This window comes from Micromonas pusilla (genome assembly GCF_000151265.4).
Source record: "Micromonas pusilla CCMP1545 genomic scaffold MICPUCscaffold_4, whole genome shotgun sequence".
In the NCBI taxonomy this organism is placed as follows: Eukaryota; Viridiplantae; Chlorophyta; class Mamiellophyceae; order Mamiellales; family Mamiellaceae; genus Micromonas; species Micromonas pusilla.
Genome location: NW_003315885.1, coordinates 990,179 through 1,013,381, shown reverse-complemented (window position 1 = coordinate 1,013,381; position 23,203 = coordinate 990,179). Strand labels below are relative to the sequence as shown.

At 70.3% G+C, this 23,203-nt stretch overlaps 13 protein-coding genes across 13 annotated transcripts in view; 7 read left to right on the top strand and 6 right to left on the bottom strand.

Annotated features, from left to right (window-relative positions):
* Positions 1–392: 392 nt before the first annotated feature.
* MICPUCDRAFT_57381 (uncharacterized protein) lies at positions 393–1,106 on the top strand (the record flags this gene model as incomplete). Its single annotated transcript, XM_003058124.1, has 1 exon — positions 393–1,106. One exon carries the CDS (start codon positions 393–395, stop codon positions 1,104–1,106), a length of 714 nt encoding a protein of 237 aa, XP_003058170.1.
* A 130-nt stretch (positions 1,107–1,236) lies between these two features.
* Positions 1,237–3,078, bottom strand: MICPUCDRAFT_67443 (uncharacterized protein; the record flags this gene model as incomplete). The annotated part of the gene is made up of 1 exon (XM_003057757.1): positions 1,237–3,078. The coding sequence occupies one exon, from the start codon at positions 3,076–3,078 to the stop codon at positions 1,237–1,239; it is 1,842 nt and encodes a 613-aa protein (XP_003057803.1).
* A 204-nt stretch (positions 3,079–3,282) lies between these two features.
* Positions 3,283–4,623, top strand: MICPUCDRAFT_57379 (uncharacterized protein; the record flags this gene model as incomplete). Its single annotated transcript, XM_003058123.1, has 1 exon — positions 3,283–4,623. One exon carries the CDS (start codon positions 3,283–3,285, stop codon positions 4,621–4,623), a length of 1,341 nt encoding a protein of 446 aa, XP_003058169.1.
* Positions 4,624–4,822: 199 nt separating this feature from the next.
* MICPUCDRAFT_57378 (uncharacterized protein) lies at positions 4,823–5,266 on the bottom strand (the record flags this gene model as incomplete). Its single annotated transcript, XM_003057756.1, has 1 exon — positions 4,823–5,266. One exon carries the CDS (start codon positions 5,264–5,266, stop codon positions 4,823–4,825), a length of 444 nt encoding a protein of 147 aa, XP_003057802.1.
* A 443-nt stretch (positions 5,267–5,709) lies between these two features.
* Positions 5,710–6,854, top strand: CHLM (magnesium-protoporphyrin IX methyltransferase chloroplast precursor; the record flags this gene model as incomplete). The annotated part of the gene is made up of 1 exon (XM_003058122.1): positions 5,710–6,854. One exon carries the CDS (start codon positions 5,710–5,712, stop codon positions 6,700–6,702), a length of 993 nt encoding a protein of 330 aa, XP_003058168.1. The 3' UTR covers positions 6,703–6,854.
* A 447-nt stretch (positions 6,855–7,301) lies between these two features.
* MICPUCDRAFT_8098 (uncharacterized protein) lies at positions 7,302–7,697 on the bottom strand (the record flags this gene model as incomplete). The annotated part of the gene is made up of 1 exon (XM_003057755.1): positions 7,302–7,697. A coding segment is annotated over one exon (396 nt), but the record flags the coding sequence as incomplete, so codon positions are not given.
* A 251-nt stretch (positions 7,698–7,948) lies between these two features.
* MICPUCDRAFT_57375 (uncharacterized protein) lies at positions 7,949–10,920 on the top strand (the record flags this gene model as incomplete). Its single annotated transcript, XM_003058121.1, has 2 exons — positions 7,949–7,954; positions 8,164–10,920. 2 exons carry the CDS (start codon positions 7,949–7,951, stop codon positions 10,918–10,920), a joined length of 2,763 nt encoding a protein of 920 aa, XP_003058167.1.
* A 900-nt stretch (positions 10,921–11,820) lies between these two features.
* MICPUCDRAFT_33041 (uncharacterized protein) lies at positions 11,821–13,468 on the bottom strand (the record flags this gene model as incomplete). The annotated part of the gene is made up of 3 exons (XM_003057754.1): positions 12,598–13,468; positions 12,193–12,504; positions 11,821–12,084 (listed from the first exon to the last, which is right to left on the bottom strand). Coding segments are annotated over exons 1-3 (1,209 nt in total), but the record flags the coding sequence as incomplete, so codon positions are not given.
* A 156-nt stretch (positions 13,469–13,624) lies between these two features.
* Positions 13,625–14,935, top strand: MICPUCDRAFT_57373 (uncharacterized protein; the record flags this gene model as incomplete). Its single annotated transcript, XM_003058120.1, has 1 exon — positions 13,625–14,935. The coding sequence occupies one exon, from the start codon at positions 13,625–13,627 to the stop codon at positions 14,933–14,935; it is 1,311 nt and encodes a 436-aa protein (XP_003058166.1).
* Positions 14,936–15,160: 225 nt separating this feature from the next.
* Positions 15,161–17,836, top strand: MICPUCDRAFT_15822 (glycoside hydrolase family 47 protein; the record flags this gene model as incomplete). Its single annotated transcript, XM_003058119.1, has 5 exons — positions 15,161–16,174; positions 16,424–16,666; positions 17,084–17,144; positions 17,223–17,347; positions 17,384–17,836. 5 exons carry the CDS (start codon positions 15,161–15,163, stop codon positions 17,834–17,836), a joined length of 1,896 nt encoding a protein of 631 aa, XP_003058165.1.
* Positions 17,837–17,934: 98 nt separating this feature from the next.
* On the bottom strand, positions 17,935–19,350 carry MICPUCDRAFT_57371 (uncharacterized protein; the record flags this gene model as incomplete). Its single annotated transcript, XM_003057753.1, has 1 exon — positions 17,935–19,350. One exon carries the CDS (start codon positions 19,348–19,350, stop codon positions 17,935–17,937), a length of 1,416 nt encoding a protein of 471 aa, XP_003057799.1.
* Positions 19,351–19,747: 397 nt separating this feature from the next.
* On the top strand, positions 19,748–22,606 carry MICPUCDRAFT_57370 (uncharacterized protein; the record flags this gene model as incomplete). Its single annotated transcript, XM_003058118.1, has 1 exon — positions 19,748–22,606. The coding sequence occupies one exon, from the start codon at positions 19,748–19,750 to the stop codon at positions 22,604–22,606; it is 2,859 nt and encodes a 952-aa protein (XP_003058164.1).
* A 46-nt stretch (positions 22,607–22,652) lies between these two features.
* Positions 22,653–23,203, bottom strand: part of MICPUCDRAFT_67435 (uncharacterized protein) — a gene marked incomplete at its 5' end in the record, with an annotated part of 2,100 nt that continues 1,549 nt past the window's right edge. The window contains one exon of the mRNA XM_003057752.1: positions 22,653–23,199. Coding sequence (XP_003057798.1) covers positions 22,703–23,199 — 497 coding nt within the window. The 3' untranslated portion in view covers positions 22,653–22,702. The remainder of the gene's footprint in view (positions 23,200–23,203) is intronic.

The window sequence follows — 23,203 nt, the reverse complement described above, 5'->3', positions numbered from 1 at the left end:
TCGTCGGCGTCCGCGTCCGCGTCCGCGGGGGCGTCCGCGTCGTCCGCCTTCGCGTCGTCCGCCTTGCGCTTCTCTCCGACGACGGGGGCGTCCGCGGGCGTCTCCGTCTCCGTGGTCGCCTCTTCCGTGGGTTCAACCGTTGGTTCCTCGGCCATGATGATCGCGGCGCGGCGTGTAGTGCGCGCCGATCGCCGCCGCCGGAGAGGAAAGATCCCCCCTTCCGAGAACATGCAGCTCCCCAAAACCCCTGCCAAAACCCGCCCAAATCGGGCGCGAATCGCACTCGTCCTCCGCGGCACGCAGCGCGCACCGCGGCACCGAGGCACGCGCGCGCTCTCGTTCGCACGCGCGCCATGGGAGCCGACGTCTTAGGCGAGTCGCTCACGAAGTCGATGGCGAGGATGGTGTACAGCCGCCCTCACGTCGACGGCCTGCGGACCGGTCCTCCGGCGGAGGATTCGGAACTCCCGGACGATTCCGCGGTCGAGTCCACGAGCGCGCCCGCGGCGTCGTCGTCCGCGCCGCCGCCGCCGCCGCCGCCGCTCGCCATCGCGGCGGCGGCGGCGACGACCGCGACCGCGAGCGACGCCGCTCCCGGGGTGACGCACGTGTCCGCGGCGACGCACGCGTTCAACTCCCGGCACGCGTGGTTCGACGGGAACGGGAATCGAATCGCGCCGGACGCGATGCGCACCGACGTCGAGCGAACGCAGAAGCCGCCGGAGAAGATCCCGCCGAAGCCGATCGAGCAGCGGCGCGCGGATCGCATCGCGGCGTCGAAGGAGATGTGGAAGAAGATCAACCCGGGGTACATGCCGAACCCGGAGAGGAGCCACTACGACCACGCGTTTCACTACGACCCGACGCACCTCGCGGTGGCGAAGGGCGCGCCGCTGTCGTGGAAGCATCACTTGCTCAAGACGGACACCGCGGCGTTCGTGGAGGCGGTCGCGCGGGAGAGGGTGTTCGCGACCGCGATGAAGGAGGACGAGAAGAGCGCGGAGGCGGCGGCGAAGAAGAAGCCGGCGGGAGGGGGCGAGAAGAAGGAGAAGCCGCCGCCGAAAGCGGAGGCGTCGCCGCCGAAAACGGAGGCGGCGGAGGCGTGATCCGACGACCGTCGACCGTCCGACCGACGAACCCCCGGCGCGCTGCCGTAGCTAGGGCGCACTGTACTTCTACCACCACACCCTCGCAGTCAGTATCACGCCGACGCGGCGCTGCTATCCTACGTGTGACTCATCGCTCGTTCGCGTACTCGTGCGCGCGGCCTTTCAAACCCTCCGCGGCGATCAACGGCGCGTCTTCGTTGGCGCCGTCCTCGCCGCGCTTCGGCGTCGGGACCAACCCGACGTACGTCCTTCGTCCGAGGAGGTACTCCGCGCCGGTGTTGACCTCGGCGACGACGCGGCCGGCGTCGCGCGCGCTGAGGGCGTTGGACGCGCGCACGGCGAGCTGCGTCGCCGCGGCCGCGCCGCCGCCGCCGCCGCCGCCGCCGTCGCCGAGGACGTCGTCGTCGTCGTCGTCGTCGTCGTCGTCGTCGTCGTCGTCGTCGTCGTCCACGCTCAGGCTGTTGAACTCTCGCTGCGCCGCGCGGACGCCGCCGCTGAGGAACGAAAACTCCGGCTCCGCCTCGCCGCCGCCGTCGCCGCCGCCGTCGCCGCCTCTGCCCGGCTCGAGCAAGTGCTTAAAATCCAATCGCACCTCGCCGTCCCACACCTCTCCGTGACTGAACGCCACCTCCGCTTCCCACGGCGTGATCACCGGCTGGAGGTACTCCCTCCCGTCGATCAGCGCGGTCTGATCGCATGACACCAACACGAAGCACTCGATCTCCGGGAAGTTCGCGAGCTTCTGCGGGTTCGGCTTCCCCGCCACGACGGTGTACGACTTTCTTCCGGACTTCGCGATCAACTTCCGCAAGTTCGCGATCGCGGTGAGGTACCCGGCCACCCCGAGCGTCCCGGCGACGATGCCGACGACCCTCGCCTCTCTCGCGCGCTCGATCAGATACCGCCGCCGCTTCACGACCCGACTCACCTGCGCCGTCCCGGTCGCCTCGGGGGCGATGCGATTCGAGGACGGGTCGAACTGCGAGACGCCGCGGCAGCGTCCGTGGAGAAGCGCGAGCGTCGTCGTCAACGCGGGGGACTCGCCGCCTCCGACCCAGACGAAGTGGCACGCGCGCATCCCGGTCACGCCGGGGGGGTACCGGAACCTCTGCCCGGCAACGCGACCGTGTCCGTCGTCGTCGTCGTCGTCGTCGTCGTCGTCCTTCTTCTCGTCCCCGTGGACGTCGCGCCGCCCGCCCTCGGAGTCGACGAGGGTCGCCGCCGCCGCCGCCGCCGCCGTCGACGGCCCGCCGCATCCGCCGCCGCCGCAGCATTCGCCGCGGCTCGACGACGCCGTCGCGGGCTCGCACCCGTCCCGCGCTGCTCTCGCGCGCGACCGAGGGAGCGCCTCCACGGGCAGCGCGTCCGCGACGACGACCGGGACCGGCGGCGTCGCGTCGCCGTCGTCGCTGCCGTCGCCGTCGCCGCCGCGAATCGTCGTCGCCGACGACGCGCGGTCCCTCAGCTCCGCCGCCGCGTGCGCGTGCTCCTGGTCCACGAGAACGACCACCGCGTCGACGTCCCCACCCGCGAGCGTCGCAGCGTGCGCGCGTATCGCCGCCGCGCACGCGCGGACGTCCACGGGCTGCTTCGTGAAGACGAACCGCGCGGGGAGCCGCGACACCGGGGAGAGGCACGCGCGGCCGTAGTGCACGATGCCGTCCGCGGCGTGATGCGCCGCGGCCACCTCGTCGACGCAGCACGACCCGAACGTCGTGTCCGCGAGCACGAACACGCGCACGCCGGCGTTGTCTTCCGCGTCGCCGCCGCCGCCGCCGCCGCGGGAGGGCGCGTTGCATCGGCGCGTCAACGCCGCCGCCACCGCCATCGCGTCGCGGAGGAGCTCGTCCGGCATCTGCAGCGCGACGCGTCGCAGCGCGTTCGTCCTCACCCACGCCGCGGTGTCGTCGAGGTCGTACGCGTCGTTCAGGCGCGACGCCTCCGCCTCCGCCGCCGCCTCCGTGGACATGACGCCCGGGGTCCGGGAGTCTCGACGCGCGAGGCCGTCGCTCGGCGCCGCGAGCACTGCGCGCCGGGGCGGGGCGGCGGCGATTTCGTCTCGAGGCGAGGTCGCGTCTGGTCGCGACGGCGCGGCGTCGGGCCGACCGAGAGAGTTCGCTCGCGCCCGTTCGCGTTCCAAATCAGCCCCGCGCGCCCCCTCGCGCGCGCAGGGATGCCGGTCGCGACGAGCGCGCCGTCGAAGAAGAAGCGGCTCGCGAAGACGACGAAGACGAAAGATGCCCGCGCGCCGACGAGGCCGCGCGTCAGCCCAAAGGTGCGACGCGCGCGCGTCCTCGCGTCGACGCCCATTTTAGATCTCGCCCCAATCGTCGCGTTCGGCGACGTCGGTCTCGTCCTCCGCGCGTCGTCCCGTCGTCGCCGACCCCTTCGTTCCCACCACCGCTCCCACTCACGCCGTCGCCAGCGCGCGATGTCTGGCCTGAGAAGCGCGGCCGCGACGTCGCCGGCGCTCACCGCGCTGAGCTCGACGATCGAGCGGAAGCGAGACGCGTTTCGCGCGATGGAGATCCGATGCGCGGCGCAAAACGCAAACGCGCCGCCACCGGGGACGACGCTGACGGGCGCGCCCCGGCCGGGGGGGCGGTCCGTCCCGTCTTCTTCCTCCCCGCGCGCGCCGCCGTCGCCGATGATACGCGGGACGAAGTCGATGCCGATCCCGGCCGGGTGCTCCTCCTCTGCGTACCGCGCGAGCCTGTTGCCGAAGCGGAGTACGCGCGCGGCGGCGGCGGCGGGGACGCGCGCGGGTAGAGGGAAAAACGCGCGGCGCGGCGGAGGCGGGAAGCGCGCGACGCTCGCGCCGCCGGGGCGCGCGCGCGCGCGCGAGGAGGAGGGCGGTGCCGGCGGCGCGGAGACGCCGGCGGCGGCGGCGGCGGCGGATTACGACGCGCAGCTGGCGGCGGCGGCGGAGGCGCTCGCGGCGAACGTCGTCGCCGCCGCGGCGGCGGCGTGCGCGATGGAGTCACGAGTGGTGACCGAGGAATCACCGCGCGCGATCGAGGCGGCGGCTGAAGTGCGAGTGCGAGCGCGCGAGTCGAGCGACGAGACAGAGAAAGAGGAAGAGATGGAAGAGGAGGAGGAGGACGCCGACGCCGACGCCGACGCCGACGCCGACGCCGGCTGCGCGTCGGACGGCGCCTCCCGCGACGCGTGGCCGAGGCCTTCCACGCCCCCCCCGCGCGCCTCGATGACGCTCCACGAGCGCGAAGCGCTCCTGCGGTGCGTCAGCGATACCCCACCGGACCGGGAAGACGTCGAACTCTACGCGCTGTACTTGGGCATGGACCTCGAGCGGGACGAGGATCTGCTGTTCGTCGCGGAGTGGGCGCTGCTCGCGCCGCCGCCGCCCGGGTGGAGCGAACACGTCGACGGCTCGGGGAGGGAGTTTTACCACCACGCCGCCACGGGGAGGAGCTCGTACGAGCATCCGATGGACGATACGTACAGGGAGCACTACGCGTGGGTCAAGGCGAGGCGAGCGCGGGGGGTGAAGTGAGCGAGCGAGAGGAGGCTGGGAGGGAAGCACGGCGATCGGCGCGGGGCGTACAGTACGTTGTACGCGAATTCGTTCCGTCGCATCACATCCGTCGTCTTCGTCGTCGTCGCCGTGCGAACGCGCGCATCCACGCGCGCGCGCGCACTCCCCCCCACTCTCTCTGCTCTCTCATCGGCAGTCCAGTCATCGCTTCCGACGCTCACACGATGTTCTCCCACACGCACTTCGCGAGCGTCCCATCCGCGTCGCGCTCGGTGAGGATCTTGTGCACGTCCGCGGGCGGATGGAGCCCGAATCCTTCCGCGCGTTTCCATCGCTCCAACCGCGTCAAGCCTAACGCGGGGCCGTACTCCGTGGACATGTCGAACGTTTTCAGGATCTTGAGGTACGTCTCGGACTCGTCCTCGGCCTCTTCCTCGACTGCGCGATGGTTCGGGTGGGGGAGGGTGGTGGTGAGCGAACGGTGCCGACGCGACCTCGGATCTCGGAGCGAAGCGAATTGTCGCGCGACGGGACGACGACGAGGGAGGGACGCACCTATCGCCGCGGCGGCTCGCTTCGCGCCCTTCGCGCCCTTCCCCTTCGCGTCCTTCCCCGCCTTGGATTTGGGGAACAGGCTCGTGATTTTTTTCGCGGTGGGCATCGTGCGCGTCGGTTACGCCCACTGCGCGCGATGAGAATTGAGGACGTAGCTCTCCGGTGGTCGCTCCGACCCGGACACCCGGAGGTGACAGCGCGAGTACGCGAAAAAACTACTATTTTGTACTGTTTGCACATACGCGAGTACACTGATCTCTCGACCTCATTATCCGATCTCAAGCTGGAAGATCTTGTCGTGACGGCTCGTTCTCGCGAGACACTTTCACCCGTCGCGTCGTCGCTTGTGAACCTCAAGGTGCGCCCGTTGGACACGGAATCCTCCGTCGCTTCCTCCGCGTTCGGCGTTCTCGCGCTCGCCGTCGATCACCGCGTCGCGCGTCGACGCGCATCGTCCGTCCCGTCGCCGCTCCGAGGGCGAAAAACATTTTCCCGATCGATCGCACGCGCTCAACGATACGTCACCCGCTCGTTCCCTCCCGCAGAACCATGCCGGCCGTCACCTCATGCACCGCCCGCGCGGTCGTCGCCCCTCGCGCGTCCGCCGACAAGGCGAACAAGAAGCCCGCGGCGGTTCCCTCCGCCAAGCCCGCGTCTCTCGCCGCGGCGTCGTTCGCGGCGGCGTCCCTCGCCCCGTCCGCGGCGTTCGCCGCGACGGAGGCGATCTCGCAGACCGCGTCCGGGGTCGGCCTCGCCGTCGGCGGCGCCGCCGCCGTCGCCGGCGTCGCCGGCCTCCTCGTCGTCACCGACCCGAACCGCCGCCGCGAGAGCATGATGTCCGAGACGGGCGGCGACGAGGCGGAGTCCGTGAGGAACTACTTCAACACCGTCGGCGCGGATCGATGGAAAAAGATCTACGGCGAGACGGACGAGGTGAACAAGGTCCAGCTCGACATCCGCCAGGGGCATCAAAAGACCGTGGACAAGGTGATCGGCTGGATGGCGGGGAAGGACATGAACGGCGTCACCGTGTGCGACGCCGGCTGCGGCACCGGCTCGCTCGCGATCCCGCTCGCGTTGTCGGGCGCCGCCGTCAGCGCCAGCGACATCTCCTCCGCGATGGTCGGCGAGGCGGAGGTGCGCTTCAACAACGAAATCGCCGCGGGGAAGAAGGCGCCGTCCGTCGCGCCGAAGTTCGAAGCCCTCGGTCTCGAGGAGTGCTCCGGGAAGTACGACGTCGTGACGTGCATCGACGTGATGATTCACTACCCCACGGATCGCGTCAACGGGATGATCAACCACCTCGCGTCGCTCAGCGAGGACAAGCTCATCGTGTCGTTCGCGCCGAAGACGCTGGCGTATTCCATCCTGAAGCGCGTCGGCGAGCTCTTCCCGGGGCCGTCCAAGGCGACGCGGGCGTACCTTCACGCGGAGGAGGACGTGGAGAGCGCGCTCAAGGCGGCGGGGTTTAAAGTGACGCGACGGGAGATGACCGCGACGCAGTTTTATTTTAGCCGCCTGCTCGAGTGCGAGCGCGTGTGAGCGGCGGCGCGAGCGACGCGGGAGTGGAGTGGAACGGATTACGGTATCACGTGGCAGGCGGAGGTTGTGGTTGAAGAGCACGCGCGCGCGCGCGCGCGAGTCCGATCGCGACCGACGCGAGTGGATTTAATACATCTCGCGCGTTGCGATTCGACGAGAACCCGCCGCGGCTACACGTAATGCGTCTTCTCCTCTGGCGCCGCGTCCCCACCACCACCACCAGCATCACCATCACCATCACCATCACCATCACCACGACCGCCGCCGCCGCCGCCCTCCCCGTCCCCGTCCCCGTCCCCGCGCGCCTCCTCCTCCGCCGACGCCGGCGCGACCTCGTCCAGTCTCGCCCTCTCCGCCTCCGCCGCCTCTTGCTCCAGCCTCTCGCGCCTGCTCTCCGCCCCGCGCTTCAGACGCTCGCGTCGCAGCTCCTCCTCCTTCAACCTCGCGACCTCGGCCTCTCTCAGAACCCGCGGGTTGAGCTCGTCCCAGTCCCGTCCCACCTGCTCGAGCATCCAACGCATCCCGACGTCGACGCGCTTGTCCGCGGCTTCGCTCGCGGACATCCTCCGCGCGACGCACGGAACGATGTTATGCCGCGAGTTTTGCAGCGTCGCGAGCCCGAGCGCGGTCGCGATCTGCGCCTCAGACTTGGCGCTCGGGAGGTCCTGCTTGTTCGCGAAGACGACGATGGGCTTCCCGCTGAGGTGCGGATCGCGTAACGTATCCGCGAACACCTCGCGGCACTCGTCCAGGCGGTCCGCGTCCGCGGCGTCGACGACGAAGACGCATCCGTGCACGTCCGCCATGTACGCCTTCCATATCCCTCTGATTCGCTTCCCGCCGCCGAGGTCGAACAGGTCGATGTCGAACCCGCGCTGCTTCGTGCGCGCGTTGTTGAACCCGAACGTCGGCATCGTCTTCTCGGGCTTCTCCCCGAGCATCGTCTGCAGGAGCGTGCTCTTCCCGGCGCCGTCGAGGCCGACGAGGACGAGCTTGAGCTTCTTCTTGCCGCTCTTGCCGCCGCTCTTGTCGCCGCCGAGGCAAAGGCACCCCATGTTGATGCGAGATGCGTGCCCCCCGCGTCTTCGTTCTGCATCTCGTTCCCCCTTTTTCGGCACGTGCCAGCTTGCACTTCAGTTGGAAATCGCGCGCCTGCCCCGCCGCCTCGTCGTCGGAATTCTCGAGCGACTCAACCGACGGCCGGCGGGATCAGAAGCGACGACGCGGAGGAGAACACTCGCACACGATGGCGGTACGTCCCGCCCCTCTTCCGAACCCCTTTGGACTCGCGAGGACGACCGCGGCGGCGCCCCCCCGCGCCCGAGACGCGTCTCTCGCGCGCCTCGATCGCGCGCAGTTCGCCGATTGTTTCGATCGACGAGAAAAAAAGCCCCGTCTCGTCCGTCGTTTCTGACGATCCGCCGCCCCCCCTCCCCTCCCCCCCCCTCGCATCGCGTCCAGGGCGCGTGGGACCCGGACAGGAAGCTCGTGTCCATCTCCGAGTTCGGCTCGGAGTTCAAGGGCGCGCGCATCCAAGTCCTGTGGCCGGACACCGGGGAGTGGTACAACGCCGAGGTCCTCAAGGTGAACGTCGGGAAGCGGACCGCGACGCTGTGGTACAGCGACAGCAAAGAGAAGGAGGAGATCGACCTGTACGAGGCGATACTCAAGATGGAAGTCTCGTGGCCGAAGGAAGGCACCGCGGTCGGGAAGGACCCCGCGGGGAAGGCGAAGAAGCGGAAGGCGGCTTCGGTCGTCGTGGACGACGACGACGCGTCCGATTCTGACGACGTCCCTCTCGCGGCCAAGGCGGCCAAGGCGGCGTCCGGAAATCGTTCGAGATCGAAGCCGTCGAAACCGAAACTCGATCGCGCGGACGAACCGAGGAACAACGCGCGCAACAACGCGCTCGCGAAGTTCATCGAAGCCCTGAACATGGCGGCATTGGAAGCGGGCGGCGGCGCGGGCGACGTCGACGTGAACGCGCTCGCGGCGGAGGTGGAGCTGGCGTTGCATCTCGCGGCGACGCCGGAGACGTACAACGCCAAGGCGCGGACGCTGATCTTCAACCTGAAAGACCCCTCGAACCCGCACCTGAGAGGACGCGTCTTGCGCGGGGAGCTCACGCCGCAGGTGCTGTGCGTGCTCTCTCCCACGGAGCTCGCGAGGAAGGATTTGCAGGAGATGCGAAGAGAGCGAGAGGCGCTCGTCGGCGAGGACGCGTTTTTGAAGGAAACCCCGGAGGAGCTGCGGACGCGGACGAACCGTAAGGGCGAGGTGATCGAGACCCACGGCGCGCTCGTGGACGGCGTGTTCGGGACGCACGATGTACACGACGAAGAGAAGAGCGGCGTGGGGGAGGAGCCGATCGAGGCGGGCGCGGGCGGAGGGGAGGGGGAGGCCCCGCCGGCGCCGCGCGCGGCGGAGCTGCCGAGCTTCGAGGACTTCGCCGCGGCGGGCGCGAGCGACGACGACGACGACGACGGCGGCGAACCGCGCGCGGAGGGAGACGATGCGACCGAGGTCGCGAACGCTTCTGGAGGCGGCGGCGGCGCGGAGGAGGAGGAGTACGATCCCACGAAGTCGTTTGACGACGGCGACGGCGACGACGGGGACGCGCCGCCGCCGCCGAAGCTGGACTCCCCCGAGCCGGAACCCCCCGCCGGCGCGTCGGCGGCCGGGGGCGAGCCCGGGGCGTGGACCGGGACGGTGAAAGTCGCGGGGTTGAAAGAGTGCCGCCTGAGGGCGATCCCGATCGGCGGCGAGGGCGCGGACATCTCCGCGGTGTTGCCGTCCACGATCGAGGTGAAGGGACGCGTCGCGTTCGACGCGACGAACCGTTTCATTCGGCAAATCTCCGACAACTCGCGATCGCGAGCGGTCACCGTCGCCGCCGCGGAGCCGGACCCGAACGGCCCGAACCCGAAGACGAACGAGGCCGCGGTCATCGCTCTCGCGGGGCAATACAAGAAACGCGAGCGCGCGGGGATCGCGGAGCCCGTCAGCGGCGTCGTCGAGGCGTACCTCATCCCGCAAGGGAAGCTGGCGGACAGACTGCTCATGGATCTCGCCGGGATCGGTCCCGCGTCTGGTCGGATATCGCAGTACGGCGACGCCGGGATGCTCATGGTCGTCGTCCACCGACGAGGACTCGGGACGAACGTCAAGGCGATGCCCGCGGAGCGAGGGAGCGACGACGCGGGCAGGAAGAGCAAGTCAGGGAGGAGCAAAGAGAAGAAGCGCGCGTCGTCGTCGCGGCACGCGAAGGAGCGGCGAGATAGCGGCGGGAGCGCGGAGAAGAAGAAGATCGTCATCCCCGAGCGCGCGCCGGACGACGACGGGACGACGCCGCCGCGGTCGCCGCCGCAGGCGTTAGGCGACCCGGCGCCTCCGATGCCGGCGATGCCTCCGCCGCCGCAGCAGCCGGTGGCCGCCGCGGGCGACGGCGGGCACATCCAGCGGCTTTTGAATCAGTTCAACCCGGGGCGGGCGTCGCCGGGGGCGTTCCCCGCGGGGCCGCCGCCGGGGGGATACCCGGACTACCCTCCGCCGCCGCTCCCCGCGACCGGATTCCCGCCCCCTCTCGGCGGGTTCCCTCCGCTGCCGCCGCCGGGCGCTGGCGGCGGCGGCCCGCCGGGCGGCGGCGGCCCGCCGGGCGGCGGCGGCGGCGGCGGCGGCGGAGGTTTCCCGCCGGGACCGCCCCCGGGACGCGGCGGCGGCGGGTACGACTCGTTCGGCCCTCCGCCCCCTCACGGCGGTTTTTCCCAGCGCGATCGCTCGCCGCCTCGATACGGCGGCGGACCCGGACCGGGCCGCGGGCCGCCGCCGCGGGACTGGTCGCCGCCGCGCGGGCGCGATCGATCGCCGCCGAGGGACTACCGACGCTCGCCCCCGCGCGGGCACTGGGACGACCGCGACCGGCGCTCGCCCCCGCGAGGGCACTGGGACGGACCGGGACACGGGTTCGGAGGTGGACCGCCCCCTGATCGGGGCGGGTACGACGATCGGCGTGGAGGTCCCGGGCCCGGGCCCGGGCCGGGGCCGGGGCCGGGGCCGGGGTCGTACGGGCACGACAGGTTCGGGGACAGGGACGACAGGCGAGGAAACGGCGGCGGAGGGTGGGGACCTCCCGGCCCGCCGCCCGGGCCTCCGGGCCCGCCGCCGGGCGGACGCGGCGGCCGGTGGCCAGACCGAGGGCCTCCCCCTGGTCGATACTAGGTCTGCGTGGGATGTCATCTCGCGCGGTGTGGGTGCAACGTCAAATCTAACTAATTCGTCACTCGCCCTGCTTCGCTTCGTGCCTCTCTCCTCCTACGCGCCGTACTTCTCGACGTACTTTTTCGGCGTCGTCTTCGAAACCCCCGCGGCGTCGCCGTCCTCCGTCGCGGACGACCGCCGACTGCCTCCGTTCTTCCCTTCCGACGACCCGGCCGAGCTCGCGGACGACCGCCGCCGCCTGCTGTTCCGTTTACCGCCAACTTGCTGGAACGCCCACTCGTCCATGTCGTCGTCGTCTTCGTCGGAGTCGTATTTCATGTTCAACGCGGGCGTCGGCGGCGTCGGCGGTCGCCTCGGAGCCGGCGGGGAATCCGGCAGATGTTCGGTCTCGTCCACGCTCGCCATGGACATCCTCTTCGCGTAGACCTCCGCCTCTCCCGTGCTGAACCGCCGCCGACGCCGCCCGAGCCCTTTCCCATTCCCTCCCGGCGGCGGGGACGCGCCGCCGGGAGGGAGCTCCGAATTCGACGGATCCTCATCCTCGTCCTCCGTCGGCGGCCGGGGCGGCTTCGCGCCGCTCACGGGCGTCGGCGCGGCCAGCGCCGGTTGCTTTCCGTACAACGGCGACCGCGGGGACATCGGCACGAGCGCCCCTCGCGGTGAGTGCGACGCCGGTCGCAGCACGTTCCCGAAATTCTGGTGCGTCGTCCGAAGCGACCCGCCGCCGGCGCCGGATGCGTTTGAATCGACGGACAAACCGCTCGTCGTGCTCGCGACGCTGGAGCGATTCATGGATCCCCCGTCCGCTTTCCTCGCGCTCTTCGGCCGCGCGGCGTCGACGCCGAAACTACTCCGCGTCGGCGACGCGTCCGTCTCGAGCGACGTCCGGCGCGTTTGTTGGGAGAACCACTTATCCTTTAACAACTGCGACGCCGTCATCCGTTCTCCCGCGTCGCTGCACAACAACTTGCGAATCATCGACTTCGCCTCGTTCGACACCGTCTGCCACGCCGGCTTCTGGTACTCCTTCTGCAGCGTCACGTGCATGCGAAGCCGATTCGAGTACGCGTCCTGCGACGCGTCGAAGAGGTGGTACCCGCCGAGCATCAAGAACACGGTCACGCCCGCGCTCCACATGTCCACCGCGGGTTTAGACGCGAGCGCCTTCGACGCCGCGCTTCGAACGGGCTTCGGCGGGTCGTCTTTGTCGTCGTTCTTCTTCTTCCCGTACACGTTCCCGAGAGACGTGCTGTGTATCGATCCGTTCCCGACGGAGGACCCCAAGTCCGCGAGCACCTCCGGGGCGGCGTACTCCACGGTTCCTCGAAGCCGGTCGCCGACGTCGTCTTTTCGCGCAAACGCGGAACCCTTCTCGACGGGTTTGCTCCCGCTCACCGCGGTCGCGAACCCAAAGTCCGCGAGCTTCAACGAGTTCAGATCCCCCGGTTTTGCGAGGAGCAAGTTCTCGAGCTTCACGTCCCTGTGAACGTACCCTTTCGAGTGGAGGTGTTCCAGCGCCTCCGCGACGCGTCTGACGGCGATTTTCGCGTCCCTCTCGCGCATCGCGCCGCCCCCCGCGGCCACCTCCGCGGCAGCCTTCGCCCCCGGCCCCGCGTTCCCCGCAGCCTTGATCGCAGCCTTCCTCTCCGCCTTCTTCCTATCAACGTGCTTCTGCACGATCGCGAGGAGCGAGCCGCCGTGGCAGCACTCCTGAATCACGACGATCCGACTCTCCTCGAAGACGACGTCGCGCAGCCCCACGACGGTGGCGTGTTTCGCGAGCGCTGCGACGCCAGCCTCGCACAGCAGCGCTCGGACTTGATCGCGCTTCTTATCCGAGCGATAGTTCTTCATGGGCACCACCTTCGCGGCGTACTCCGACCCCGTGCGCTTATCGCGAACGAGGTACACCACGGAAAACGCGCCCTTCCCGAGCGGCTTGGCGTCCCCCACCTCCTCGTACTCGTCGCTCAGCTTCCTCGGCGCGGACGACCGCGAGAGGACGTCGGACAGCGCCGCGCGCACGTCCGGGTCGAGCTCGCTCGTGACCTCGCGGATGATCGACGCCAGCTCCGACTTGGAGGAGGACGAAGTACCCGCGGAGTCGTCGACCGGCGGGCCGGACGCGGACGAGGACGGGCCCGCGCTCGCGTTCTTGTCGCGCGCCGATGCTTTTTTCCTCGAACGCGGCGACGCGTCGACGTCTCCCGGCGCGTCGAACGCGGTCACCGGGGTTTTGCGCGGTTTCCGCGGTCCCGCCTTTTCGGCGTCCGCGCCGGCGTCGGCGTTCTTGGAGGACGCGCACCCCATCGCGTCCGAGCGCGCGCGATGGCCTCGCCCTCGGGTGGTTTATCCTCGGGATGCCAGTCCAATCAGATTTACGGCAATTCCGAAAAACAAGTTGGCGCGCTTTTTCGCCTCTTCCGAGACGCCGTCCGCGCGCGATGCGGCGCGGGTTCGCGCGCGCGCGCGCGGCGGTAGTGTCTTCTCCCTCGCCCGCTCGCGCGAGTTCGCGCGAGTTTGAGTTCGCGCGCGCGCCCGTGTGCCGCGCCCCGGGGTGTGACCCTTCCGACATGCGAAGGGTTCCCTGTCCACATCTGCTTCAAACGAACCAAGATCGGATCCCTCTTGATCCGCACTCCGCGCCGCGCCTCGCCGCGATCGATTGGGCAACCGGGCGCGGCGGTGCGACCGGCGCAGCGCCATGGCGACGCGCAGGGCTCTCTCGAGGGTCTTCTGCCGCGTGCTCTCGCGCCCGAGGACGCGCGTCTCGCTCCCGCGCGCGTCCGCCTTCCCCGCGGCGGCGGCGGCCGCGACCGCGCGTCGCGCGTCGTCGTCGTCGTCGTCGTCGTCGTCCGCGCCAGCAGAGCACGTCGTTCCGAGAACGTACGGCACTCCCTCGACCGCCGGGACCGCCGAGGCCGCCGCCGTCGCCGCGGCCGCGGAGCGCGTCGTCCTCCCGGAGGTGTGCGAGCACCTCATCAGGCACGGGTACGCGGTCGTGGACGGCGCGCTGGACGGGGTGACCGTCGGCGAGGGCGGCGCGTCCCTGAGCGAGACGCTGCGACGCGAGCTCGATCGACTCGCCTCCTCGTCCGACGCCGACGCCGACGCCGACGCCTCGTCCGCGGGTTCCTCGCGCGCGCCCGACGGGATGAAGCGCAACGCGACCGTCCTCGTCCAAAAAGATCGCGTCGTCCAGCTCGAGAAGGCGAACATCTTCGAGGCGGAGGTGCACGCGATGAAGGATGAGATGGCGTCGCGCTTTCCCGCGTTTCGCGCGCTGCGCGAAGACCGAACGTTCCTCACGCTCCTCAACGCGCACGCGCCACCGCGGACGCGCGCGGAAGACCTCCACCACCAGGTCGTCAAGTTGCAAGTGAACTTCGGCATGGGCGCGTGCTTCCCGTTGCACTTTGACTCCGCCGCGGAGTTGGACGGACGACGCGTCACCGCGTTGACGTATTTAAACCCGGGTTGGAAGGAGGGCGACGGCGGCGAGCTCGTCGTGTATCCGTTTCCGTCGCCGCCGGTGAAGATCGAGCCGCGGATGGGACGCGTGGTGTTGTTCAGCGCGGCGAACATGCTGCACCGGGTGCTGCCGTCGAAGGCGCGTCGGCTGTGTTTCACGCAGTGGTTCTTCGCGAGGAGCGCGGGCGGTTCATCAGTTTCGTCGTCGGCGGCGGGTTCGTCGGGTTCGGCGGCGAACGGCGGCGTCGGCGGCGACGGCGGCGACGTCGCCGCCGCGCAGGTCGCCGCGTTGCTTCGCCCGGAGATGCGGAAACACCTGATGAAAGTCGTCCACGCGGACGAGTGGGCGAAGTCGATCGAGGCGTCGCACCCGGACACGCCGGAGAGGAAGATGGCGCTGGACACGCACTGGCGAGAGGTGGACGTCATCTCGCGCGCGCTCGCGGGAAAATTTCCAGCCGGGCTCGCCGAGGTTGCCGCCATGTCGGGGCCGGGGGAGGACGCGGAGAGGGCGAGAGCGGCGACGCGAGTGGAGTGGTTTTAGTCGTAGGACTAGGCGCGGTGGGAGCGAGCCGTGGGTGGGTCGCGCGCGGCGGGGGGTACATTAGACGTAGCGTAGGTAGTGACGCGGCGCGGTAAGTAAGATTCATCACAGCTGTGAGCTTGACGTCGCGTCGAGAAGAACGACCAGAGAGCGCGACCACAAGCATTTTTATCTCGCGCGCCTCGTGGACCCCGCCCGCGGCGCGGGGACGGCGTCGCGCGCGGGATGACGCATCGCGCCGCGGCGTTGGCGTTCGCGCTCGCGACGTTGCTCGCGTCCGGCGTCGTCGTCGCCGCGCCGGAGCCGGACGCGCTCGGGGAACTCCGCGTCGCGAACGCGTCGTCGTCGTCGTCGTCGTCGTCGTCGTCCGCGCGACGGCGCCTCACGTTCGCGAGCCGCTCCCGAGGCGGCGAACCGTCGAGCGGCGCGTCCGCGTCCGAGCCGCCGAGGGACCTGGAGTGGCTCCTCCGCGCGACCTCCGCGTCGCCGCGAAGACGAGAGGACTGGCGCGACGGCCTCGGGTTCGCGACCGCGATCGACGCGCTGTCGCCGTCCGACGTCGACGCGCTGCTCTCGCTCTCGGACGACGACTTCCGCGCGATCCCGACGGAGACGCGACGCGCGGCGGTGAAGGCGTCCGTGCAGCACGCGTGGCGCGGGTACCGCGACCACGCGTGGCCGCACGACGAGCTCGCGCCGTTGTCGCGATCGGGGCTGAGGTGGCTCGACGTCGGCGTCACGATCGTGGACGCGCTGGACACGCTGCTGATCGTCGGGCTGGACGACGACGCGGCGGAGGCCATCTCGTGGATCGCGGGCGGCGGCGGCGGCGACGGCGACGGGACCGGCGCGACCGCCGCGGCCGCCGAAACGCGCGGCGGCGGGCTGACGTTCGACTCGGACGTCAACGCGAACGTGTTCGAGGCGACGATTCGCGTGCTCGGCGGGCTCACGTCCGCGCATAAACTCGGCGGGGACACGCGCGACGGCGGCGTGTTGCGGAAAGCGCTCGACCTCGCGGAGAAGCTGCTGCCCGCGTTCAAGACCGCGAGCGGGATACCCATCATGGACGTCAACTTCGCGACGGGGGACGCGCATCAGCCGACGTGGACGAACCGCGCGTCCCTCGCGGAGGTTGGCACGCTCGTGCTCGAGTGGGCCGCGCTCGAGGAAGCGCTGCTCGTCGCGGAGAACAGGAGCGAGACGACGCGCACGCGACAGCGGTGGGTCATGCACGGCGTCTGCGAGGCGTCCGCCGCGATGGCCGCGGCGCGCGACGCGGGGGAGCCCCCCGAGGCGGACTACGAGTACGGGTTCGACGAGGAAGGCCTCGTGAAGATTTACCTGGATCCCGCGTCGTCGTCGTCGATCGGGGAGTCGGAGGACGTGTCGCGGTGCCCGGCGTCGCCCGCGACGTCGACGCTGCCGTCGCTCGCGGGGCGGGCGTACGCGCGCGACATCGCGACCCCGGCGAGGAAGGCGTTCGAGTTGATAACGAAAGGGCTGTGGGACCCCGCGACCGGCGGGTTGCTGCCGAGCTCCGTGAGCGCGGTGACGGCGACGTTTGACGCGTCGTCGACGCTGACGTTGGGTGCTCGAGGCGATTCGTACTACGAGTACCTCCTGAAGCACTGGATCCACGCCGGGAAACCAGCGGGCGGGGAGAGGGCGTACTTGAACGCGATGGACGGCGTGCTGATGTATCTGTTGCATCGCGCGGGGGGAGAGGCGGTGGACGAGCCGGACGAGTTCGCGCTCGAGACGTTCATCGAAGCCGAGGAGGAGGCCGAGGAGCCGGCGGCGCGGGCGGACGAAGAGGAGGTCGAGGAGGAGGTCGAAGAGGAGGAAGAGAGGGAGGAGGAGGGGGAGGCGCGCGACGACGCGGAGACGACGACGACGCTCGCGCTCGGGTTCGGCGGCGCGAGGAAACCGCGCGCGCGGTGGTACGAGCGCGACGCCGCGCGCCGACGCGAGCGGGGCGAGACGAAGAGACCGAAACCGACGGCGCGCGCCGCCGCCGCCGCCGGGTGGTCGGGCGGACGCGCGGAACCGCCGCCGCCGCCGTCGCCGCCGCGACGCTCGCGCATCCCCGCCAACACGACGGGTCTGCTGTACGTCGCGGAACGCGCCGGGAACGTCGGCGGGGAGCTGAACCACAAGATGGACCACCTCGCGTGTTTCCTCCCGGGCGTCCTCGCGCTCGGGGCGAGTCACGGCCTGGGGGATCGCTGGGGCGGCGGGAACCGGATACGGCGAGGGCTCGCGCACGCCGCGCTCGCGCGTTTAGGTCTCCCCGCGAGCACGACGCACCTGGACATCGCGCGCGAGCTCGCGCGGACGTGTGTGCAGATGTACGCGCGGACGAGCACGGGGCTCGCGCCGGAGATGGTGCACTTCGCCGCGGAGGGCGCTGTTTCGTCCGCGTGGAGGGATCTGCTCGGCAAGGAGTCCACGACGTCGCACGGGGACTTCGTCGTGAAACTCCAGGACGCGCATAATGTACTGCGACCGGAGACGGTCGAGTCTTTGTACGTGCTGTGGAAGACGACGAACGAGCGAGAGTGGCGCGACGCCGCGTGGGCGATGTGGCGGGCGTGGGAAATCCACGCGAAAGTTCCCAGCGGCGGGTACGCGAGCCTGCGCGACGTAGAGAACGGCGACAACAGCGAGGAAGGGGCGAAGATCGATCGCATGGAGAGCTTCTTCCTCGGGGAGACGCTGAAGTATCTGTACTTGACGTTCTCGGACGACCCGGCGTTGCTTCCGATGGAGTGCTTCGTGTTCAACACCGAGGCGCACCCGCTGCCGGTGTTGCGTGACGGCGTGAGCGACGGCCGCGCGTGCGTCGAAAGAGTCGTCGAAGGCCACGTGGAGACGCTCGCGGAGACGCTCGGGGTGTGACGCGCGCGACGCCGACGCGCGTGAATAGATGTAGAGGTGATATCTGATATCATCTTATAGGTAGTCGTGAGATTGCGCGACGCCCGACGACGGCGCCGCTACCGGGACGCGAGCTTTTCGCGCGCCTCCCGAGACGCCATCTTCGCCCGCTCTTCCTCCTGCGCCTTGAGCTTCGCGTTCGCCTTGTTGCGAATGTTTTGCTTCATCGTGATCTCCTCCATCCACTTCAGCTCCTTCGCGTGCATCTGCTCCTTCATCCGCGCGCGTTCGTTCTCTTTCATCTGCTTCTCTTGCATCCACTTCCTCGTCGACTGGTTCGGCTTGCAAATTTCCTTCACGGACAATTTCGCGCTCCTGTGCATCTCGTCCGGCGCGGAGCGCATCGTGTCGCTCGGTCGCTGCCGCCCGCCGCTCGGCGGGAGCGTGCTCCCCAGCCGAGTCTTCTTCTTGATCGGCGACTTCACCCCGCCGTCGCTCGATCGCGCGGTGGACGCCAACGACGTCGCGCTGTCGCGTCCTCGCCGAGTCCTCTTATCCTCATCCGCGGAAGACGACGACGGCGGGTGCGCCTTCCTCTTCGCCTCCGCCTCCGCGTCTTCCTTCATCTTCTGCAGCGTCCGACGGAACAGCACGTGCACGTTCGGGTACTCCGAGCGGTGCTTCACGCACATGAGCTCCGCCATCTCCGCGAGCGCGTCGCACGGATCCTTCTTCGCGTACGCGTACACGACGTCAACCGCGTCTCGGACGTCTTGTTTCGTGTGCTTCGGCGTGCGCGGGACGCTCGCGCGATTCGGCGACGCCGGGGACGCCTCCGGGGTGTCCGGGACCGCGACTGGCGCGGGGCGCGGCGGGCGGTTCGGGACGAACGCCTTGGACGGGGGTCTCGCGCCGCGCGCCGCCGCCGCCGCCGCCGGTTTCGGCTTCTCCGGCTCCGTCGGCTCGGGCGCCGGCTCGGGCGTCGGCTCGGGCGTCGGCTCGGGCGCCGCCGCCGTCTCCGGCGTCGGCTCCGCGGCCGCGGCGAGATCGGCGACGAGATCCGCGGACGACCCCATCGGCGTGTCGCGCGGCGTCCCGTCGGCGAAAAAGTTGGAGTAGCTCGGCGTCGCGCCCATGTCCTTGCCGTACAGCTGTGCGCTGCTCGCGACGGAGCCGGCGACGGACTCCGCCTTGGCGCTGTCGGCGACGGAGTCCGGGCGCGGAGGATTCGCGTCCGCGTCCGCGTCCGCGTCGGCGGGCTCGACCGCCTCCTCCTCCTCCGCGGGCGCGGGCTCGACCGCGTCCTCCTCGGTCGCCTCGACCGCCGGCGCCTCGTCCGATGCCGGCGCCTCCGCGTCCGCCGCTTCCGCCTCCTCGGGCGCCGCGGGTTCCTCCGCCGCGGGCGCTTCTTCCTCCGCGACGGCCTCCGCCTCCGCCGGGGCTTCCGTCTCGGCGGCGACCGGCGTCTCCGTCGCGTCTGCGGGGGCTGCCTCGGTCTCCGTCGCCGGCGTCGCCGGTCCCGCCGTCTTCACCATCGTGGCGAATTGGGTGTCGATTCTCGTGGTCTTTATTATCGCGCGATTCTCGATTCTCTCGCGCGATCGTCGAACGCGCGCGTCTTCACGTCTCGACCTGCGATCGACGCCGTGGTTTCGATGTCTCGGTCGCGAACGCGCCGGAAGCCTCCGCGCGACGGGTCCGAACCTGCCCGGCGCTGCGCGATATGTCGAGCGGATCGTGTCAATCCAAATTAGTCGTTCCAGGGTCACGCTGACTGGAGCTGCCAGGCGCTGGCAGTGGCCGGTCGGTCACGTCGGCCACTTGCGTCAGCGTCAGGTGCTCGGTCTGGTGTCGAGGTTTGCGATACGCGTCGGTCCACTTCAGAACATCGCGCCTCGCCTCGCCCCGCCCCCCCCCCGCGCGCCGGTCGCGATGGGGCGCAAGGCGAAGGACTGGGGCCCGTTCGCGAGCGAGTTCGGCAGAGGCGACGGCGGCCCGGACGACGACGACGACGGCGGCCGCGGCGGACGCGCGTCGTCCGCCCCGAAGGAGCGTAACAACTCATCAAACACGAAGACGTACAAGCCCGGGATGAGCGGCAAGGACCAGAAAGCGCGCGCGAAGGAGCTCCGGTTAGAGAACGAGCGACGGAAGTTCGAGCGCGAGAAGAGGAACCACGACAAGCGCGAGCGACGCGAGCGCGAGGAGGAGGAGCTCGCGGCGACGGCGACGGCGACGGCGACGCCGGAGCGCGCGATCCCGAGCAAACATCGTCATCATCAAACTCATCATCCCCGAGACTCCCCCGGGGCGTCGTCTGCCGGCGACCCCCGGCGCGAGCTCAAACGCCTGTTCGGGCGCATCGATCACGGCGGTGGGGTCTCCCCGTCGACGGGCGCGGCGCTGGGGATCGACGACGTCGTCGTCGTCACCGTCGACCACGCCGTCGCGAACGAGAGGAAAAGCGGAGAGACGGCGTGGAGCGCGCGGGTGAACAAACGCGGCGAGAAGGAGACCCCGCTCGCGGTGTTTTTGAGGATGAACGCGCACAGGGGAGGAAGTTTCGGTTTCGAGGACGCGATGCCGGTCTCCCCGGGCGGCGGCGTCGGCGGGTCGTGGGATCCGACGTCGTCGAACGCCGCTTTCTCGCCGAGATCTCCGGTCGTCGTGGGCGGCGGCGGCGGCGGCGGGGACCGCGATCGGGAGCCGCCGTACCACCTCGTCCGCAGGGTCGTCGCGCGGCGGCTCGCGCGCAAGGACGACGAAGAAGACGAGCTCTTGTGGCCGCTCGCCGCGCGCGGAGGAGGAGGAGGAGGCGGCGGCGGCGACGACGACGACGACGTCGCGGCGACGACGCGAGGGATGCGAGCGATGCGCGTCGACGACCCGCCGCGGGACCCGCTGAACCTCATCCCGACGACGTGCTGGGAGATCGTCGCGTCGTTCATGGACCCTCGGAGCATCTCGCGGCTCGCGGCCGCGTCGCGAGCGCTGCGGGACGTCGCGCGGTCGCCGCAGGTGAGGCAAGCGGCGCACGCGGCGATATTCGGAAGCGTCGCGCCGCCGCCGCCGCCGCCGACGCAACGACCGGGGGCGCCGCCGGTGGAGACGTCGAAGGAGGCGATGGAGGAGCTCGGGGGGAAGCGCGCGTGGGCGGCGGCGTGCGCGTCCGCGCTGAAAGCAGAGCGATGGATTCCAGAGAAGGAGGCGTCTGTTGACGACGACGACGACGACGGCGACGACGGCGAAGGAGACGACGACGACGGCGACGGCGACGACGACGACGACGGCGACGACGGTGACGGCGACCTCGGATTCGACGAGGGCGACGGCGATTTCGTCGTGCGCGACGCATCCAAATCAACGCGCACACGCAACCTTACCCCCACGTCGACGCCGCGTCCGAGACCGAAGCACGCGGGCGTGGGCCCGAGCGCGGCGAGTTTACTCCTCGCGGACGGCGCCGCCGCCATCAGCGGCGACTCCGAAAAGATCAAGCTCTGGTTCCACGGCGGCGACGGCGCGACGGAGCCGGGGAAACGCATCGCGACGCTCCCGAACCCGGCGGGGACGCCGACCACCGGCGCGGACTACTGCTCGCTCGCGTCCGCGCACGGCGTCTTCGTCGCGGGCGATCGGCACGGCAGAGTCACCGTGTGGGACGCGGACTCGCTCGACGTCCGGCACCCGCGGGTGCCGTTTTTGGACCCTAACGTCGTCGAGTTGCACGAAGGCGACGACGTCGTCGACGTCAACGCGCTCGCGTTCGTGAGCCCCTCCATCGTCGCGGTCGGGTCTTGGAACCACAACGTCGTGAGGCTCATGCGCGTGGGGCCCGCGGATGATGAAAACGCCGACGAGACGGACGTTTTCATCGACCTCGCGGACAACGAGCTCCGCGCGGAGACCACGCTGTCTTGGACCGCGCAGGCGATGGCCGTCCAGGGCGTCCCGAGCTCGCACGGGAACGATTTCGGGCGCGCCGCGAACCGCGGCGGGCACCACTCCGGCGCGGGCGCGCCGACGCTGTGGATGTGCGCGCATCCGGACCTCCTCGCGGTCGACGTCGAGACGCGGACGGTGACCGAGGTGATCCACATGTCGCACTACGATCCGTACGTCGCGTTGGGAATGACGCCGGCGGCGTGCGCGCGCGGCCACGTCGTCGTCGTCGCGTCCGCGCACTGCGCGGGCGTGTACGACACGCGCACGGCGTCGTCGTCGCGGAACGTCCCGGTCGCGATGTGCAGGCACTGGGACCTCGGGAACGACGGCGACGCGGGGACGGACGCCGTCCGCGTCGACGGGTTTAAAATCGGCGAGTCGATGTGCTGCGTCGACGACTGGTCCGTCTGGCTCGGCGCGCGAGGCGGAGACGCGGTCGCTCTGTTCGACACGCGGCGCGCGTCCGGACCGCCGCGGTCGCTGACGAGGGATCGATGGCACGCGGGGACGGTGGACGATCCCCCGGTCGCGTTGTACGGCGTCGGCGACGGCGGCGTCGGCGTCGGCGGCGGCGGCGGCGCGGCGCGGGGATTCGGTTTGGGGTGTTTCGCGCGCGGCGGGGACGACGCGTTCATCGTCGCGCCGCTCACTGACGATTGCGGCTCGAGGTGCTCTGTGTACACGTCCGCGCACCATGGCGTCGACAGCGGCGCCGGCGACGACGGGTTCGACGACGACCTCTTCGGGAGCAGGAAAGCGAAGAAGAAGACGAAGGCGAAGGCGAAGAGCAGGAAATACCCGAAAAAACAGGGGGGCAAATTCCGCGCGCGAACCGCCGGAGGGTAGTCCACGAGAGAGAGAGAGAGAGAGAGACGGTCGCGACGCGGGCGACGGTGGCGCGATAGCGATACAATAACACCATTCACGTGGCGACCCTCTCAATCAGCTCTCGTCCAGCTCGCGCTGCAAGTCCCCGATGAGACGCGCGAGCTCCTCGTCCGAGACGTCGGAGAGGTCCTCCACGACTTTCACGTCCGACGACATGAACGTCTCGCTCACGTCCGGGTCGTACCCGGACCCGGAGTTGGCCGCGGCGGCGGTGCGATCGTCCTCCGCGACCGGCGTCGTCGGACGCCACGCGTCCGCGCGGCGCGGCGACGGAGGCGGCGAGGCGCGCGCGCGCGCGGGCGCGGGCGCGCGGCGCGCCGCCGCCGCCGCCGCCGCGCCGCCGCCGCCGCCGATCCCGCGCGTCATCGTCCCCAGCAACTTCCCGGCGAGTCGCTCGTCGTTCTTCACTAGCCGCAGTACCTCGAGCGCGGTGTCAACGTCCACGTCGTGCCTCTCCGCGACGCGCGTCGCCCTCTTCCGTATCACCTCCTCGCTCTCCCTCTTCTCGCGTCGCGGGGGTCGCCGCGCCGGCGCCCTCTCGCCGCGCGCCGGCGA